Source organism: Drosophila kikkawai, chromosome 3R, assembly GCF_030179895.1.
Source record: "Drosophila kikkawai strain 14028-0561.14 chromosome 3R, DkikHiC1v2, whole genome shotgun sequence".
NCBI lineage: Eukaryota > Metazoa > Arthropoda > Insecta > Diptera > Drosophilidae > Drosophila > Drosophila kikkawai.
Genome location: NC_091731.1, coordinates 15,475,766 through 15,495,712, shown reverse-complemented (window position 1 = coordinate 15,495,712; position 19,947 = coordinate 15,475,766). Strand labels below are relative to the sequence as shown.

The 19,947-nt window shown below is 39.2% G+C and overlaps 2 protein-coding genes across 4 annotated transcripts in view; both read left to right on the top strand.

Moving 5' to 3' along the window:
* LOC108084294 (patj homolog) overlaps positions 1-3,986 on the top strand; it is a 28,819-nt gene extending 24,833 nt beyond the window's left edge. For both annotated transcript variants that reach the window (XM_041777622.2, XM_017180457.3), the window contains one exon: positions 1,695-3,986. The gene's annotated coding sequence lies outside the window, so the exon portion shown is untranslated. The remainder of the gene's footprint in view (positions 1-1,694) is intronic.
* Positions 3,987-5,899: 1,913 nt separating this feature from the next.
* On the top strand, positions 5,900-18,310 carry naz (nazgul). Of its 2 annotated transcripts, XM_017180058.3 has the most exons (5): positions 5,908-6,376; positions 8,281-8,933; positions 9,249-9,312; positions 17,548-17,694; positions 17,835-18,310. In XM_017180058.3, the coding sequence occupies exons 1-5, from the start codon at positions 6,279-6,281 to the stop codon at positions 18,082-18,084; spliced, it is 1,212 nt and encodes a 403-aa protein (XP_017035547.2). In that variant the 5' UTR covers positions 5,908-6,278; the 3' UTR covers positions 18,085-18,310. The 2 variants fall into 2 exon arrangements, with proteins under 2 accessions (XP_017035548.2, XP_017035547.2); XM_017180059.3 differs by lacking the exon at positions 17,835-18,310 and having other exon boundaries at positions 5,900-6,376; positions 9,249-9,335; positions 17,548-17,689.
* Positions 18,311-19,947: the final 1,637 nt, after the last annotated feature.

Genomic DNA, 19,947 nt, shown 5'->3' with positions numbered 1-19,947 from the left:
TTCCACGAAAATAGAGTCCAAAGATACCTTTTTTCACTAAACCATACCCAAATATTTTTCACACATCCTTTCTTTTTTTTTGTCAAGTGCACATTTACAGTTGCTGTCGTTGGCCCAGGACATTCATAGTTAAAATTTAGAGAGACAGCGCCAAGAGATTTGGCAAAAAGCAACAATATTCCTTGCCGCTGATGTTGCTCCTAACCCGCATCCCTTGTTGCCGTCCTGTTGCGTTAATCAAGGTTCACACAATCGCCAACAACAACAACAACAACAACTAAACAGTAACAATAACCACAAGAACAACAAATTCGAGGCGTGCACGTGCCAAAATTGCCAGAGAATATTTTGCATTTGGTTTTTTTATTATTTGCATTAGCGACATTTCCTAGCCGAGTTTTTGTTTCGGGCCATTTGTTGCTGTTGGCCAGCTGGGTGTTGATTAAAAAATTGTCAGGTTCTGAAAATTTATGGCCTCCTTATCCTTTTTTTTACAGTCCTCCTCCATGTACAGTGTCAGTAAGGGCTATAAGGCAAGGCCATTGGAGACCATAAAGAACAATATCAAACCTATAGATTTTTCAACTCTTTAAGTTAACTTACAGTTAAATTAAATTTTTTTTAAATATAAACTCACTTAAAAGTATGGCTATGTAAAAAACCTTCATTCACTGTTCCCTGGAGAAAACCTTTTGGGTTGTTACTATCAAAATCGATTGGATTCTGGTTGCCACTGTTACATTTTTGGGGCAAGAGCCGAAGTGTGGCCATATTTTCCGGCCGGTTTTTAGGTTTCTTGAATGCCCATTTGGGCTAATAACAAATAACTGAATGGCCCATTATACGAAATGGGTCTGAGCCATGGCCGGAAAGTGTTGAGAGCCAATGGCAATGGCCCTGACAGTGGCAGCTGCCAAATAGCGGCCGTAGATTATGTATGTTCGAGGCTCCCTCCAAATCGCATTACCGGAAATTACCCCCATGCATTGTGTAATAAATTTATATGAGCTAATTGCCAGCAAAAGTTCATTAATATGGGGGTGCCATGAGCATAATTAATTGAAGCCATTAAATTTTGTTAGTTCTTGATTCTGTAAATATTGTGCAATATTTAAAGCCCAAAGTGATCATAAAAGTGAAGAGGTAGTTAGGCTTGATGACAGATTTATAACGTTGAAATTAAAAAGTATCCCAAATTAAACGATTTTTAGATAATATAAAGTAGTTAGGTTGTTTAAGAGTACATTTATTAGAACTAAATTAAGCTTTAAATTTATTTACTTAAGTAAAATCCCATTCATAAATGAGTTCATAAGAAGGCTTTTCCATATACCTTTATTAAAATTCTTTCTTTATTCAATTTATAACATTTTTGTTTGAGCAAAGCTTGGTTTTTATTTGAAACTATTTCAAAATGCCATTTTCATTTCATTTTTCTGGCAAATAAACCAACTCCGGCATACACTAAGTGAATAACCGTCTAACGATTGACCACAAATTTAATATTTGCAACCACTATGATATTCATTGAACGGATATGCAAAGCCAGCAGCATACGCTTCTATATACATATATATTTAGACAAATAAGTGGCAGGTTCAATGGGCTGTTATCGACAGCCCGTGGAATTATGTTTGTATATGCGACCGACCGCTAATCTAATTTCATATTTGTTCGCTTCGCTATATTTGCAGATTTCATGACCCTAATATCAGCAATGTGAAAGCATCAACCAAACACCAAATTGGAAATCTAAAAAAGCAACAAACTATGGAAGTCTGCAGCATAAATCGGAAGCGGCGAAACAATTTGTATATAGTATATAGTATAATCAAATCCGCACATTGCCAGAATCGATTAACTACACACACCAGCTAGGTAAAGTGGCCAACTCCCAGCCGCGATGACAGCCCCGAACACTAAAAATGCATAAATAAATAAATGGAATGGCACGCAACGCAAATTCTAAAAATATCACAAATTGTTGTATCAATAAATTATTAATAACAATTTCTGCGGACAAAGAAACGAGAACGGCAAGCAAAACTATAGCAAAAAGTTGACAACATCAAATAAAGTTGAATATCAACGGGGGTGAAAAAACCCCACGAAATTCCAAACAGAAAAAGCAGGAGGGGAATTTATCCAACACACAAATATTGCAAAACATTTTTCCAGTTTAGTATGCATATGTCGAGGCCACGAGGGCAATAATGATAGTACCCCTCCCCGGTAGTTTCCACATATCCACCCAAAAACCACACCCACACTGACCCCCACTCCCACTTCCACACCCAAAACCACCTCCCCCACCCTAGATGCCGCTGTAAATATTCGAGAGACTATTTTTATTGTCCTTTTCAACTTTATGTAGCATAAATTTACAATTTCTAGCCTGTAAATCCTTTATATACGAAATAGTTAAATAGGTAAGGCCACGGCTATGGGGGAGGCTGTGTCGATGGGCGTGGCAGATGGCTTCTCCTATAGGAATACGCTCTAAGTAGATACACTAATTTTCCTGGGGACGTTTTCCAAATTGTATAGGAAATGAAAATTGCAGAATTGCATCGATTCTCGAGATTAGTTGTGCATATAAAGCGGTTACATATACCTATTTATAGATACTACAAATTCTATGCCTATGATTATATATATTTACAATTGACGACCAAGCAAAAGTAAAACTTTAACTTTAGTAACAAGTCAACACGCATACTCACACGGATTACACGAAAAAACTGAACTAAAGTAGAGATTGAAAATAAGACATTGGTGAGATGCGGTGAGGGGAATCCCCGCTGGGCTCTAGAGTTTTCACCCACTCACATCTCAGAGCATAGCAAATATGAAATGTAAAACAAAAGCTTGTTAGTGATACTAATTTTAAACAAAAACATGAAAACCAAAACACAAAACCAAAGCTTAAAAACGTTTGATAATTCTTAGTAAATCTCGAAATGTTTACATTGTTATTCAATTTCTGTTAGTTAATTCTTTGTTACTAAGCGAACTTCAATTTCATCTGTATATAGATTTCTAGAACACACATCAGTGCTCGAAAGCTAAAGCTTCTTAAAATTACTGAAAACTGAAAAGCAAATATATCAACTAAGATGTAAACACATATAGTGCGTTTCAAAACTACAAGTACATGAGGGTTTATTCAATGGGTTCTTTAACAAATAATTTAGTATTAGTTTCACTTTTTCAGAGATTAGTTTGCCCCATTTTGGCTACTTTTATCTTTTAAACTTTATTAAATTTCTTTTTTTTTACAGAGTTTAATTGTTTTTTTTTTAAGTTTTTAGAATACATTTATCTAAAATTTAAACTTGTATTTTTCTATTTGTAGTATTGAAACACACTATCCATACGTATACCGACTAACACAAAGACATTGACTCACCTACACTCAAGCACTTTCGCCTAAGAAAACTATATATTTTGCAGATGAAGGGAGGACAAGTTCCACGCAACTCAAACAACAAAAATATGCAAATACACTATCTAACTATCCATTTATCTAGGGGCCGGCAAATATTACGTGATCCCATGTAACCAAGGGTTTACGTAATATATGTCTAACCCCATCTATCATACACACACACTTACGTTTATAAGTACACGCACATCAATGCAAGATGCATAATATCTAAATGAAACAATTTACCATTTAGCATTAACGATTAATGGGAAAACCAACTGTCTGAGCAAAAACCAACTAACTAAAGCAAACGACTAAGCAAATGAAACCAATGAAACAACACTTAATGTAACGATGAACGAGAATCGAATCGAATCGAAACGAAAGGCAACGCAGTTGAAAATTCAAATGAATATGCAAATTTGGCTAACACGAACACACACACACCACACACACACACATACATAGGCGACATTAGAAACAAGAGTTTGTAAATTGACGAAACGTTAAATAAACAAAGGCGAAAAATATAACAAAAGTATTAATACACGTACAAAGATCCATTCGAGTGTGCAATTTCATTGGTTTTCTGGACAGGAGTCGGGGACAGCTCCGAATGCTGGTGGTGCTGCGGGGTGGGTGGGGCTGCTCAATCAATTGATAAACCGGAAATGGAAACAACAAATGGAAACTGCGAGTGCGGAGGCGTAAAGTGCATCGAGTGCAATTTCCATAGCCTCCATAGGGGCCAGGGCAACTACGATGCTGGCTTCTGTGTGCTTGAATGCTGCAGACTAAATTACTCGAAAAATATATTTAGTTGTTGGCATGTTTTATGGATGCGTTGTAATTGAATCGGAGTGCCCAACGGGGTAAGGGAGCCCAGTGGCATGAAATGGACCGAACAGAAGTGAATAGTCACCATTGACTGTCGGCATCGGCATTTCACAGATCCAGGGGATGGCATGATTAGTCCTCAGTGTCTGGGTATGGAATTTCACAAGGTAACATAGATTGGTGGAGCGGGGTATCAAAGGAATGTGCTTATTTTCTAGCAGATAAAATATTGTACACGTCATCAGACTCTGAATATTTTATTACGAACTCTAATAAATAAAGGTTGGTATTTCTGTTTAAGAGCATTATGCTTAGTTATCCAATTAATGGGAAAACAATTATAATGGGTAATACTTTAAAATGTATAATAATAAATATAACTAAAATATTCGTCAGTAAATCCACAATTTTATATACATAGATATGTTAATATATTTTATATTAAATTATATGGATGTTAGTTATGGATAATACATTGTTCTAATATATTTTAAAAATTAAGTAATATATAACAATATTTAATTGGCAATAAAAGTTACATTTCCTGAAACAATTAAAACTTAAAATAATTAAATATCATATCCATGAATGATCAAAAACCCCGAGTGTCACACATCTTTCCACATTTCTTTCCTCCTTTTAAACTTAAGCCCCCGCGGAAAGCTGTTAAATTGTAATTAAAATTTGTGGCCAAGCAAAAAATGTACATAATGGAAGGACAAAATGGGGATCCGAAGGAAAGTCTGCCTGGAAGATTAATTGAATTACATTAGTCTGCGTTTCCACATACAAAAATATGCAAACCGAATGCGTAAACCGCAGAGGACACAAAAAGCGGCAAAAGAGAAAAAGAAATGGCTGAAAAAGTGAAATAAAAACACAAATTAAAAAATGGAAAATGCGTGTAAATACCGAGCGGAATTTTCCCGACCCTCGCACGTTCCTTTATCGCGACTTGTGCAAATTTGCACCTTACCTTTAAAGCGGCGACAGGTGGGGGAACTAGGTCCCCCTATCTAATGCCATCTCACTCCAGCGCTCATTTCGTATGCCGCGCAACAAGCATTTAAGTAAATTGAAAATATGCCGGTGACTTTTTTCGAGAGGGGCGCAGAAAATAGGAGGCGATGCCGAGCGGAGGGGACATTTAAATTCAATTGTCAGCAGCATCTTCCCGGACCGGCTCGGGAAATCTGGGCTCAGGAAATCAGGCACCAGCCCGCATTTATACAGTGGTCTCTGGTCAAGCGTTTACTTTAGCTCTTTAGAATCTTCCAGAAACTATTAAAAAATCTAAAAAAAATATCTACATTTTCATAAATTTATAAGCCAGCTTAAGATGTTTTTAAATAATCATAAATATACACATAAGCTAGTTATCGTTACTAAATAAACAAAACACCCAAAAACTGTTATTTTAAGGAAAAGTTTTGTGAAATTTTCGTCATTCAGGAGTCATTACATTTCTTAGTAGATAGAAATCTAAAACTAAATTGAATAAATACAGACGAACTTGGCTAGATCAACTCGGCTGTTGATGCTGATACACTATTCAAATAAGACTACCCTTTGCAAGGATATGATAACTTGAATACTATACAGTTTCATATATATTTCACTATATAACTTTCTAAAAACTCAATAGGCTGTGATTTAACATAAAATTTTGATAAAATTATACCCATCATATGATATCATTTCTAGGAATTTCTATAATTCGCAAAATAATTCCCAAAATAACGTTGACTTTAAGCAAACATCACTGCCCTTTACAGACATATGTGTACATGCCACGACCAGCGGGTGGTGTCCACGCAACGAGAATTTATAGTTATTACTACAGTTCCCAGTTCAGTTCGCGTTCAACAATTGTGCCGGGCAGACGACGTCACCGTTCGTTTTCATTCATTCCATTCATCAATCCGGCAGGAAGGGAAAGTGCAGCGAAAGAAAGTGAGCAAGTGGAGAAGAGTTCCGTTAAAAAAAAACACACACACACACAAAAATCGCGAGTATGGAGCGTCTGCTGACCATGTTCGAGGAGGCGGATCCCTTCGCCACGTGGTGGCCCACAATAGCTGCCCTGGCGGTGGGCGTTGTGATTACAGTGCGGTGAGTGCGATGAGTCAACGGAAACTGTATTTCCACGCCCCTCCCCCACTCGCACCTCAACATTTCGGGGGATAAAAACTTTTGCCTCGGACACACGTAAATAAATGTCGCAGCATCCCCAGTAAAAACTCTGCCCCTCTGTCGCCTTTCGCGAAAAACTTTTTAAGTGGATTTCATAAAGGGTCGGACGAGCGGAGATGACAGGAGGGCGGCAGAGTTCGCTGCAGGGAAGACCCGGATAATATGTAATATCTAAAGATTATTTTAAGTTCCTTTTTTTTGGCTGTGCGCGAGGTACTTGTAGGGTATGCCAAATTAGTGCAGATCCACTTAATTAGGTAAAAAAATGATTGTGAGAGTATAAAAACTGATTTAATTGAATTCTACTGAATAAGAAACACATTTTATATGAAATTCCAATATTGTACTTAGAGAAACAACTAATTTCCTTATTAAAGAATTCGTTTTAAATCATAAAAAGTAAAATTATAACAAAACATAAAGGTTTTTCCTTTTATAAGCTGTTCTTAAACTTTAAAATTAAGAAAAAATATTGGGATTTTCATAAAAATCTCAACGCTTGTAACATTTTAACAAGTTACTTAAATATTTATTTCTTTATTGATATACATATATGTATTTAAATATATATATTAAACGGGTTCATTAAAGGTCTAAGATCAAAAATGATTATTTTTAATTAGTTTCATAGCTTTTTGAAAACAATTTAACTTAATTTTATAGACACAAAAACCCAAGAGACACCTAAAAGGTATCCCTTAGTCCGGAGAACTATACTATAGCTTTCTTACTTGAACCGTTTTTGTTATTCCTGTGCTTGAAAGCATCGCGGTTTTTGTGACCCCGCGCTATCTCGCACTTCGCAGTTGCAGGTGTTAGTATAAGCCGGCAAAAGGAATAAGCGGAAGCGGAAATGGCAGCGACTGCAATATGGCACTAAGGACAACCCTTCGCTCCTTTCTTGCCACCTCAAAAATGTACAAAGTGGATTTGAGCAAGTTTGGCCCAAAGTAAATGAAGTGCCAAATGAATTCCAAAATGAAGGATGCGATGGAGGACCTAGGAGCTAAGTGCCAAATGAAGTGCAGCAACCGGAATGCGGTGAAAAGGAAAGCAGTGTGACTTTAATTCATATTGATTTTAGTAGAATATAGAATTTATAGTTCATTGAAATAAGGCAAACCATTCGAATTTTTACGTTCTTTTGGAGCTTAAATACATTAGAACCCGCTAACCATCAGCGAATTCAAAGCCAATTTAACTAATTAAACTAATTGCAAATGAAATACTATACAGTCATTCAATTGATTGAGTTCAATAGTAAATTTTAACATGGAAATAAATGTTATTATGTTTGACTTTAGTCAATTTTTTTCGTGCTGCAAATCAGCACTAATTAGTCGATGAAATTTTTAACATTTGTGTTGTTCAAAGCAGTACTTTAATTTGATGTTAGCTGCACTACATTTAGCTTGTTGCCTTAGGCTTTAAGTTATATAGTTTAACATGCGTTGTGTGCATAGGCCGCCGAATTGTTGAGGGCGGAGTTAGTCAAGTCCCTAATTGTCTTCGGGCATCATGCAACTGTGCAAGCTGATTGTATTAACGCCTATCAATAAGCCAAACTTAAGCCAGACCTCAACCAACGACACTGGCAAAAAAATCTAATCTTTCTAATATATATTGTACTTGGAAAACCAACTTATAATGTCCTGAGACTCTTGACTTATATCCCTAATATTCTTCAAGTGTACACGCGCGGCTTGGATGCAGGACATCATCATTAACTGACCCCATAAACCACTGGCCACCGGCCACTGGCCACACTGACAAACTCCCCTTTCTTCCCCTCTAATCTCTTGTTTCCTTCGCCCGCATGCCAGGACCTTAATGAGCGGCCAGCGCTGTCCAAACGATAATCAAATCAACGAGCAAATCGTTGTCGTCACCGGCGGCAATGGCGGCATCGGATTCGAGATAGCCCAGGCTCTGGCCGGTCGTGGTGGCCGAATAATCCTTGCCTGCCGCAATCTCAAGGCAGGCGAACGTGCGGCGGGTATAATTAAGCGGGAGCTAGGATGCCGCACCCCCATCATTTCACCCGACGAGGACGACGATCCGGCGGACAGGTATTTCGTGGAGGCCCGCTACCTGGACCTGTGCTCGCTGCGCAGCGTCCATCACTTTGCCAGCCAGCTGATGGCGGAATTCGAGCGGATCGACATTGTCATTCACAATGCCGGCGTGGTGTTCGCCAACACCCATGTGCCCACGGAGGACGGCTTCGAGCGGCACAGCCAGGTGAATTACCTGGCCCCCTTCCTGCTCACCCAGCTGCTGCTGCCGCACTTGAGGCGCTCGGAGCAGGGACGCATCGTGTTCGTCTCGGCACACGCCCACCAGGCGGCCAAAATCGATTTCGACGATCCCCTGAATGTGGGCACCTGGGCGGTGAAGTTCCACGCCCGCGAAGCCTTCGCCCACTCGAAGCTCTGCGTCCTGCTGGCCACCCGCTGGTTGGCCAGGGAGCTAAAAGGTAGGAGGAGAGCCCTACGGGGAATCGGGAACTGCACTCAGAGGAACTGTAATCATTTCGAGCACTTTTTTGGGGCTATCTCAATTGCTCAGTTAGTGGGCATTAGGCCAGCGAAGGTTTAATTAATGTGTTGTGTGTGTTTTATGACCTTACATATTTTAAACATAATTATTTAAGGTATATAAAACACCTTAAATATAATTAAAATTTCCTCTCAGTGAACAGTTTTTGCATAGCTTGCACTATGAATTATTCACTCTGCGCATTCTTGATTTCAGAGAAACAAATAACAAAGGTCCGCTAATTTTCCCACAGGTACCGCGGTCACGGTCAACTGCTGCACCCCAGGACTCGTTCGTGGGACCCGACACTTTCGCAAGTAAGTGGCTACAACAACTAGTAGTAAGTAGTAGAGAATATCTAGGGAATTCCCGTCCAAACCAAAAGCCAAAACTTGGCAAAGAAAACCCGCAGCCCAAAATTGAAATTCAAACGAACGCGCAGCAAAGTGCAAAATGCATCTGAAACTTTAACTACATTTTAAGCTCATTTCGTGGCCGCGCGGGAAAGTTTTGCACTTTCATTAAGCAGGGCTAGTTTTTGTCTCTCTCTTTCTTGCTTTCCCTATCTCTTTCTGTTTCTCCCTATCTATATCCTTGTACCTATTTGTTTGTATCTATGTCTGATGTCGGTTAAAGGGGGTGGCTCGTTTTGATGCAATCAAAAAAAGTTGCCAAGTCACTTGGGCATGGGAAGCCTCTTTCCTTTTTCTTGATGTTTTTTTTTTTTTTTTGCAGCAAACATCAAGGTAAATTTTGTCGCCGAAGGCCAAATTCATTTCAACGTTCCAAATGAGCTGGCCAAATACTGAGAGCCCGGCCTAATGCAAATAGATAGTTTAGAATAGGGAAAGAAATGTCCAATGACAGCAGTGGACTTGGGGGAAATATCGGAATATTGCGGAAGGAAATACTTATGTTAAAGAATATTTTGTAATTGGGTAAATAGAGTTAATTTCATTGAATCAGAAAATACTTTAAGAAAGGAGGAAATCATCTATGAGGATATTAGGACCTATAAAATATAATAAATTCACCAAGGTGAATACTACAGACCTGTATATGATTTCTAAATTGCCAAGTTTATGTTAAGGCAACCTTTTCCCTCAAATTCCTTCAATTTCCAAACTTAATCGCCTCTAAATAATAGTTATAAATCAGCAAATCAACCTAAGTCCGTAAATACACAACTATAAACCAAGAAAATAACATTAAACAAAACCTCCCCCAACCAGAATCTCATTACGGCTCATGGTCACTTCTGGCCGCCATCGATTTTTATTGTACACGATTCCTATTAGTTGCCAGCACTTGGGTTAGAGCATATACACCCCCGTAACCGTTTTCGCAATGTTTGGATCTACATTTGATTTCTAAATCCGTTTTTAAGGCATGCAAATTAGTTGTGAGTTTGTGAGAAAAAAAAGCAAGGCCAGTAGAGAAGGGCATTTGCACAATACACAGAAAAGGATGTGCAAACACGAGAAACAGTTGCAAATTGCGGAAGGACTAAATGCCAGCAACAACAGCTATCAACGGCCATATCAGATGTACACTTAAAGAAAAGGTTGTAATACGATTCCAACAAACTGAACAAAATTTAATTGAATTTATCTAGTTATTCAAGTAAGGTTAAAGACTTTGTCAGCCGCATATCTTGTGGCTTTCTTGAATATGAAATCTCAAAAAAGGAATCCATATTTCTCGCTGTGCAGCAGGGTGAGCACCAGCAGTTGGAATGGTTGGCAACCAGAGCAAACGACAACAGCTGCAATGAACTTGCCCCGGCCACGCCCACTCCTCATCATCAGATGCAGATGAGCTGCCATCGAGTGGCACTCGCACTCTCACTGGCACTCGTCCTGGCACAGTCACAGGAGCAAGCGAGCCAGCCAGAGGGGCGGTAGCAACAAAGGCCAAATGCGGTAATTAAAAGTGGCCAAGTCAGAGACGCGGGTCGGCCGCAATTGAAACGGCTGGTGAGGGGAGCGGGGTCGGTGTCGGGGGTCTTAGTTTCGGGCCAGGCCATGCTGCTCCCGGTCGGGTCAACTTCGCCCGCCGGCCCGCCACGTCGTCGCTTTGAGTTATGACCCAGACACACACCACGGTGACAGTTGCTGGCTTTGTTGATGTTGCCAGCAACGGTGACATTTTGGCAGTTTTCTGGACAGATTTATACTTCTTTTGGGATCATCATCATCATCATCAGCTCAGGCGGAGAATATATATCAGATGTAAATTGTCTGGCAAAAGGAAGATGTTTGATTTATTTTCTGGGATGTCAAAAGAGCTTTTAGATATTACAAATATATTATAGAAAAGTTGAGTTTGGAAGTTGTTAGCTTCCTCAGGCTAAAGACAGAATTATAGTTATAATTTTAAAATTTGCCTCAATTATTGTGGATCTCCTTAAAATATTAGTTTTAAATCAATTCTAATGATAACTTAAATTATAGGACTTATATTGGATTACTGTTTGATAATAGTTTCAGCTTTCATTAAAAGCATTTACAAATCTTAAGCTATAATATTTGGTATCATAATTTATTTATATGCTGGCATCTCTGGCTGTCAGCATCAAGTTGGCGCCACACTGTGAACTAACTCCTGGCCATGAACATGAACGTGGCCCTGGCCCAGTCGCCTAATGACGGGTCCAGAATTAATGCGAAATTTATTGATGCCCTCCTAAGCTGGCACAAAAGTTTTCCCTTGTTTTTCTTTTGATTTCATTTTTTTTTGGCAGTTATAAATTAGAATTCTCGGACAATGTGCGGGCAGAGAGGACACCGCTCGACCCTGAATGCGAAATCATTACTCAGGAAACACATATATTTAGAATGTCCACTGCGAATGAGTTTGGGGACAACAAAATGTTGGTAGATTTTTTTACGCGTGGCCTAAACCATCTTAATTATGAAAAAAATAATTTGTAGAAACAACCTAGAGTTTTGTTTCTACAAATTATTTTTTTCATAATTTTTTAATTAAAAAGAATAATTGTAAACATTTTTCAAGGAGTTATTGAGACTTAAAATGTAATACAGTTATCTAATTTGGCATTAGAAACCATTCATTAAGTTTTAAAGTTATTACCAGAATGTGCACAAAGGCATTTACACATGTAAATGGGTATTAAAAGCGAGCCCACTGGAAAGCCTTAAACCGTAGGACAATAGGTGGACACACCTCACTCGACGACAATGGAGCAGGTGCTCAAGTGTGTGGCACACGCACGAGCACACGGACACACTTGCTCGCACACAATGGCAGATGTTAACACGGCCAACACGTACAACAAATTACACAATTCAATGGCAATAAATGATGTAAAGTGGCAAGAGGGTAGGAGTGGTGGCAGTGGCGGCTAAGAGGCCCAGATTTAGACACACTTTCTGAGGCAAAAGTTGGGCTGTCACAAGCCAGAAAATCATAATCCATCATAGCAACAAATTGTTCTGTCTGCATTCATACAAGTCCAACTACCGGATGGAAATGCCGGCTGGAAATGCCGGCTGGAGCTATTCGTATTCGTTTCCCCCGATTTTACCAACCAGAGTCAGAGCCAGAAACATTGTTAACATGCGTCATTACAATTTGCAAAAGGCCATAACAATACAGCAACAAAAAAGTGGCCCGAAAGAAGAAAATCAAATGCCTCGGCGAGCGTACAAATCATTTGGACATAAAACGCAGCACCTTGACAGGTGAAGGCCAGAATGGCGGAAGGTAGTACTTGGAAATGGGGAAATGGAGATGTGGAGCAGAGGTAATGGGTCCGCCGTCGCTCCTATTGGCATAGCACGTGACCCAAGAACAATGGAAGCGTCAACCAAGCTCATATCCTAGAGATGAGCACAGCATCTTAAATGAGATCAATACTGGAGCACCCCTGACTCTTAAATTACTTTTAATTTGCTAAAGACTTTATCTATTGCTAATACATGTTATCAACATTCCTCACCTAAAATCAGTTTTCCATTGTTTTTGCCCTTTTACAAAATATCTCTATTTTGTTGTCCTGCCACTGGCACACCCGCCAGCGAAAGGAGCAAAGTCAAAGCAAATTAAACAAAATAAAACACATGCTCACCTCTAGTGGCCAGGAAAAAATCCCCAACCTTTCCCATTCTCGTCCAAACTTGGCCAACTGCTGCGGGCAGCGGCAATAAAACAGCAAATGAACAGCGGAAGCAACATCAAGTGGCTATGGATGTACCGTGTGGGTTGGGTTTGGGTCCTGCATGGGCTTGGATGTATGGCAAGACTGCTTGATGTACACACATAGCATAGTTCACATGTGTGAGCGGCACTTGAAGAAATTCTTATCAGCTTAGAAGTGTACTAAAAAATGTATGTCCTTAAAAAGGGAAAGTATTTTCTGAGGAACTATTTACTACAAGAAAATAAACGGAAACAGTATAACTTACATATTTGTATATTTTCTTTTACACATTTAAATATTAGAAAATTTTAAATTATATTTTTGGGGCATTTAGAAACGCTTTCTAACTACCGTTTAACAATTTTTTAAGTTTAAATAATTATATTTGAAATGAATAACTGTAGTCCAGGCTCTTCTTTAATTTATCGGTGTATTGTAATATAATCAAGAATTTCTTCTTAAATTCCAATTTGAATTTGACCCAATTATTTGCAGTGCACAAAACTTACATGCATTGGCTTCCTGTCCATCGGATGTCTGCCTGCTGTGCTTTTTGCTGCTGCATTCTGTTACATGTTTTGCCTTTGCAAGTAGATTTTCCTTTTACAGACTTTGTAGCGCCAAATTGAACTTTTGTTATGCTTCACCTAGTCTCCCCGGGCTCCCCCATTTCCGTCCTTACTTCCGTTCCCTGCATACTACAATAGTATATATATCGTACAAATATATCGAAGATGGCTGCAACTTTCGTTGGCAACTGCAAAAGTGCTGAAGCAGCTGTCAGTCTCACCCATGCAATGCAATTCCTTTTTTGCCAGGACACCGCCCACATCCTGGCACTCGTGGCTATTTTTTTATGCGCTGCCATTGATGGAAAACTGATACCTGCTGGGCTTTCGAGATTTCCCCTCTTACGCTTATCAACAAAGCTCTGCTTTTCTTAGGCATCATCATCTGTATGGGAATAGTTCTGAGAATCAATGCAGATTTTCTTTTCCCTTGGTAGTAGAACATGTGTTTAGCAATGAAAATAAATTGTTCAATAAATGAGCAAGAAGAGAAAACAAATATGATCAATTCACAACACTTTTCGACTTTTAAAAAACATAGTTTGGTGTTTGAAATATCAAAATGAATAGCCTGTTCATATGGCGGATAAGTTTTATCAGGAAAACAACGACCAATTTATCCTACCTTATTCATTTAAAATAATTTTTTTAATTCATTTAAATTTTAAGAAATACTTTTTATTTCTTTGAAGAACATAAATAAGATTATAAATAAAATAAAAAAAAATATTACAGTTAAGTTTGCAATAATAATAATAGAATTTAATTTTAAAGCCTACTTAAAAACTATTTTTGTTGAAAATATTGTATATTGATACAAATACGCAATCCAAATTATCCATAAAAAAATATACCATTCAAGAAAGTACAGCCAAATAATCCATTATTATTATCCCATACCGCCATATAAACAATCCATAGGTTCCATTAATATATAATCGCGGTAAAAAGCCACTTAACCCCACCGAACCCTCCTCAGGCGCTTAAATGGCCGTCCAATAAAAACAATTAACGTGGCGTATATGCTATTAATTCCTGCCCTAGAGCGGATTCAATTTCCGCCCGTAGCACATCTATTGTGGCATTAAGGAAAATTCTCGGAAAAAGGGCTTGTTCTGTTTCCCCATTCAAGCCATTTTGCTGCGCTTTTTCATTTGGCTCGCAGCGCACTCACACGGACAGGTAAAAGATTTTCCACGCTGCCGGTGGCAGGTGGCGCGGGTCGGGTCTTTAAATGAACTTTGCCCTGCTGTGGCTTAGCGAGTCAAGCTGAACTTACCGATCCCACCCACCGGAGAGCGACCCGACACCCGAAAGGTGTGCGAGTATATCAGACCTGGCGGGTACGCGGCGTATACGCAATATTAATACCATTGACGGAGCGCACTATAGCTTATTGAATAACTGAAATTAAAATGTAATTACAGTAGAAGCTATCTTAAGGGTGTGTTCTCTGCTGATATATTGGAAAATGTGGATGATTATATTGATAATTTAATTAAACAAGGCAACCTAGATAGTCGTTGTTCCATATCAAATTCAATTAATCTCCAATCAATATCCCTAAAAGTCCCAATTTTATCCCGAAAATTTATTAGTCTTCGCCTAGTAATCCTACCAATATATTGTTACATTGTAAACACCCATTAATCAATGGACCTAAGGAGTAACCCCCGAGTCCAAGCCACGACCTGGCCACATACATTTATTTTTTGTTTTAGACGTTTTCCTTTTTTTTTTCCTCCATTTTACCCAACAAGCCATCTCTGCAGCCCCTGCAGCTTTCTATGCACTTTAAAAATGCAACCAGTGGTGTGGCGATAAGGGGCGCAGGAGAAGGGCTTAATGGCGGGTGGTTTGTGGGTGGTGGAGGGCGCAAGGACAGATACTAGTATCTATGAAAACGTTGGCGTAAAACGATGAATGGAATCAACACCAGCCTCGACCCAGGGACAAGGAGAATAAACTTTTGCAGGGAAGCGGGTGTTCCCGGGGTTCGAGGGCAGGCGAAGGAGGAGGATGAGGGTCCAGGGCCAGGTCAGATACATGAATTCATAGTGGTGAAAGGGTACTTCTTTGTGGGAGATGTACAAATTATTTAAAGGAAACTTATAAAGGTTTAATGTACCAAAACGAATACATTATCGTAACCTTATAAATGTCCAAGTATGTTCGAAGAATTTTAATTTAAAAGCTTGAAGAAACATAGCTATATTCAATCCATATTAAAATAAATAAACCAAAGATCATTAGGAATAATATCTTATTCTGAACTATATATTTTTATTTTACTCTCCTAGAATTATGAAAGTAAAGTGCAAATTTTCTAAATATCTAGGTACTTTTGAAGGTACCTTAGGTACAATGTCCCCTTTACTAGACACACCAAACTCTGTGCACACATGATGACCCTTTATTGTGAATCCCCGACCTGTGCGTACTATGAAATGAATGAAAATGAAAAGCAGTTAATGCTCAAGTCACGGAAAAAGCGTAAATGGAAAAGTTAAACGCATTAATTATTTATTTATCGTTTTATCGTGTTCAAGTGTCGGTGAACTTGCTCACCGTTCACCGTTCACCGTTCGTTGCCCGTCTGACAAAAAAACAAAGATACAAAAACAAAAGGAAAAAGGGAAGTGCGGACTCGAAACGTTAACAGCGACAGCTAAGCAAATTGCGCGCAAGTTCGTAATCCTTCCTGAAAAGCCAGCATCTGTAATGCACAGAAAAAAATAACCCAAAATCTTTATTTTATGTTTATACAATTTAATAAACGAACTATTTATTATTGCTTAAAAAATATAAAGTATAAGAAATACACTTAAATATCTTATACGAAACGCAAGCACTTTTGGTGTCAGTTTCTTTCAGTGCAAAAAAAAGCCGGGAATGAAAGAAATGGCATGGAGATGGGTCGAGGGTGGCCATTTCACACAACTCGTTGGGCTCAGCCGCTGGAATTGGCCGACGCCCAGCAGCCGGCAGCGGAGTTGGCCAAGAGCTGGAGATCAACGCTTGAGCGGTTGAATTGAATGGAGGACATCTGGTGGCCAACGCCGCCGCCTCCGCCGCCACCCATCGTCCTTTATCGCCCCAATTGAAAATGTCATTAAAACAATGCACCAAAAGGAAATTGTTTGGAGTTTCCTTAAAAGGCTGGATTTGGTACAAACTTTACAGAAAACTTAGCTGGGATTTAACTATTTAAATTGAAGCGGAATCTGCTTTGAATGCTAAGCAGAAAGAGAAACTTGAGCAATAAACTGTTTTGTTAATTTTTAAGTTTCTGCATAACTTACAAAGTTGACGAAAATTCCCAGATTCCCAGATTGTTTATCAAAACAAATTTAACTGGCCAAGCGCAATCAGCAGAAGAAGTACTTGTTCTCGTTGCCCACAAAATTTATTGGGGTAAAACGATGTAAATAAATCAGAGTTACAACCTCTTCCGCTTTTATTTTCTCTTATGATGGACTTAAAAATATTTTATAAACTTCGTAAACAAGTGCTGGATGAGGCGTTTCTTTCGTAGATATGTGTTATTAAGTAAATTTCATGGTTTATTGTTTTAAATGTTTGGAAAATATGGGAAAATAATATACTAACTTTTAATTCAATTTTAAAGGAAAATTGTAGTTCAAACTTCTTCCTTTACACATAAGTCATAGTCATAATCTATACAATATCTAAAGCCTAAAAATCTTTATAAGGAACATCTTTTGGCTTAAACACTTTAAACCGAAATTAAGCTCCTTGTTCGCATTGACAATGGCTACATAATTGGTTAACTTTTTGCCTCCATTTCCGTTTCCGGCCAGCTCACCGCTGATGTCGTCCATCTGCGTAAAGGCGGTCACCTACCCGTGGATGTGGCTGTTCATGAAGAACCCCTACGAGGGCGCCCAGTGCGCCATCCGCCTGGCCACAGATCCCCAGCTGAAGGAAGTCACCGGCGAGTACTTCAAGTGAGTGCAGTTGCCATGGCCACGGCATGCTTTACTCCAGATCCTGTTGGCCGCATTAGCGCCACTTTGTTGGCCACTTTTTACTACAACTAACTTGCCTTTTTGCCATTTTGCCGTTTCGCCTTTCTTGTTCGTTGCAGTGACTGCGAAATCGTGCAAAGTTCGGAGCCGGGCCAGGACAAGGAGTTGGCCAAGAAGCTGTATATGCAAACCATAAGAACTCTCGAGAGCGTTACCAAACTAACCGTCGACAAGGAGCTGCCGCTGGAGATGGAGTCTGAGCTGAGGCTGGAGGCACCGCCGGATGCTGAAGCGGATTCGGATGCGGAAACGGAAACGAACCGGGCGGCGGAAGGGGCTTCGGTGGACCGGCAGACATTGGTGGAGTGATTTATGCCTGGCACGCGGCCTGAGTTCTTCAGGGACTGCCAGCTGCAACGTCTATTTGCATTTGGTTTAACAATTGCCGCATTAGGCAGCCTCCGTCTCAGCCTCAGCCTCAGTCCGCTCTCCTTTTTTTTATGGCTCCCTGACTTTATGTATACAGTAACTCTGCACTGCCCGCCCCTCTGATATCCCTGAAATAAATGCAACTTTAATGTGCGAGCACCGAGAATTCGCTGAGTTTGTACTTTTCCTTTACAGAGCGAAGGGCCAAATATGTTGCTGCTTGTGCCTCTGATTTATTTCCAATTTCAAATGCTTTCGCTTGAACGAGAATCCCTGCCAAAGACCTGAATGGACAGTCACCAGAAATTTGCATAAATAATAGAAAGCGCAGAAAGCACTTTTGAAGATTTTAAGGGAAAAAGTTTGTCCTTAGAAAGGCTGGGATATTTATTTCGTAACATAACTTTTCTAACAGGTTTAATCTTCTAAATAATGATGCTTTCTGTAGAATATATGTACTAACATTATACAAATGATTTTTTAGAAGCTTTTCTTCAAATTAAGCCAGAATACGGCACTGCTTTAGTTTTTTTTTTCGAGTTTAATTAAGCAAAAGATCAATTATTATTAATTTCAGATTTCATTACCACTGCAAATACCTATTGATAACATATCCCATAAACCAGGCACCATACGATTGAAGGCCAGTTCCAAAATAAAATGTTTTAGGCTTATTTCAATTACAGAATTCATGTTCATTCTCTCTAAATAAAACCCAAATAGCACTCTCGAATGGTAATCGTAAATTTGGAAATCTAAATGCCAAGGGGGATTCCCATGAACACAAGAATGGGCTAATTGCGAAATGCCTTTCCTTGGCGCCCCCCGCAACCCCGGGGCCAAAATGGCAGCGCGTGCCAACAAACTGTTGATTACCAGCAACAACAGCAACAGCAGCAGCAGCAGCAGCAAGGACCCCAAAACGCACACAAGTCAGGAATCCAAATCTAGATACGTACATATATAGTACGTACGACGGCTGTGTATGGATGTATGGATGGAAAACAAGAGGCAGAGATGCAAGGCCAATTATTTTTAGTTCAGCTAAAACCGATTTCTATTATAATGTGTGTACATTGTACAATGCGGGGCTTAGACGAGGACCTGGCACTGGCAGACAGTCGGCGCATTCAGAGGACCAGGAACTGCACTGGAAAATTGACTAGGTTTATAATATTTTTATAAAAAAAAGGGTTACTTGTATTTATTATTAATTTAAGTAGTCTTAATCCAAAGAAATATGGTGCCAACTCATTTATATTTTAAATATGACTTGTTTGCGTATTTGATTATATTTTGGGAGATTTATTTTATATGATTTGCCATTTCTTTAAAACATTTTTATAAAACAATCATTTTAGTCTTTTATGAAAGATAAGAAAAATATGTATTTTACATTCGTTCTTTTTATCAAATTTCTTGCAAATAAATATTCACTCATGGGTTCTCCCTTCAGAAATTATGTCATATTATATATTTTATTATTGCAATATGAAATGTAATACTTGATTAATTTAGTATACTTTAAGAAACTTTACAAATTTCGTTCCATGCAGCAGGACGCATGCAACTGTCTCGACGCAGCCCCGCTTTGTATGCTATGGAAAATCTCTTTATTATATTACGTGCGGCGCTTTTGTTGTCAGTTGGCAGGCGGCACAGCCCCGACAACAACAAAAGCCAGCCTCTGGTCCCTCGGAAAAATAACCACCCTCATCCAGACTCATCCAATACACCCTCCGTCCCGCACCCCCACACACACAGCATTTTTCCGAGGGTAAGCGCCATGTGTTGCTAGAGCAA

Excerpts from the sequence above, each read along its gene's own strand:
- naz (XM_017180058.3), top strand. The coding sequence starts at position 6,279 with ATGGAGCGTCTGCTGACCATGTTCGAGGAGGCGGATCCCTTCGCCACG. Across the intron at positions 6,377-8,280 it reads GGCGTTGTGATTACAGTGCG|GACCTTAATGAGCGGCCAGC; the intron begins GTGAGTGCGATG and ends CCCGCATGCCAG. Across the intron at positions 9,313-17,547 it reads GGGACCCGACACTTTCGCAA|CTCACCGCTGATGTCGTCCA; the intron begins GTAAGTGGCTAC and ends GTTTCCGGCCAG.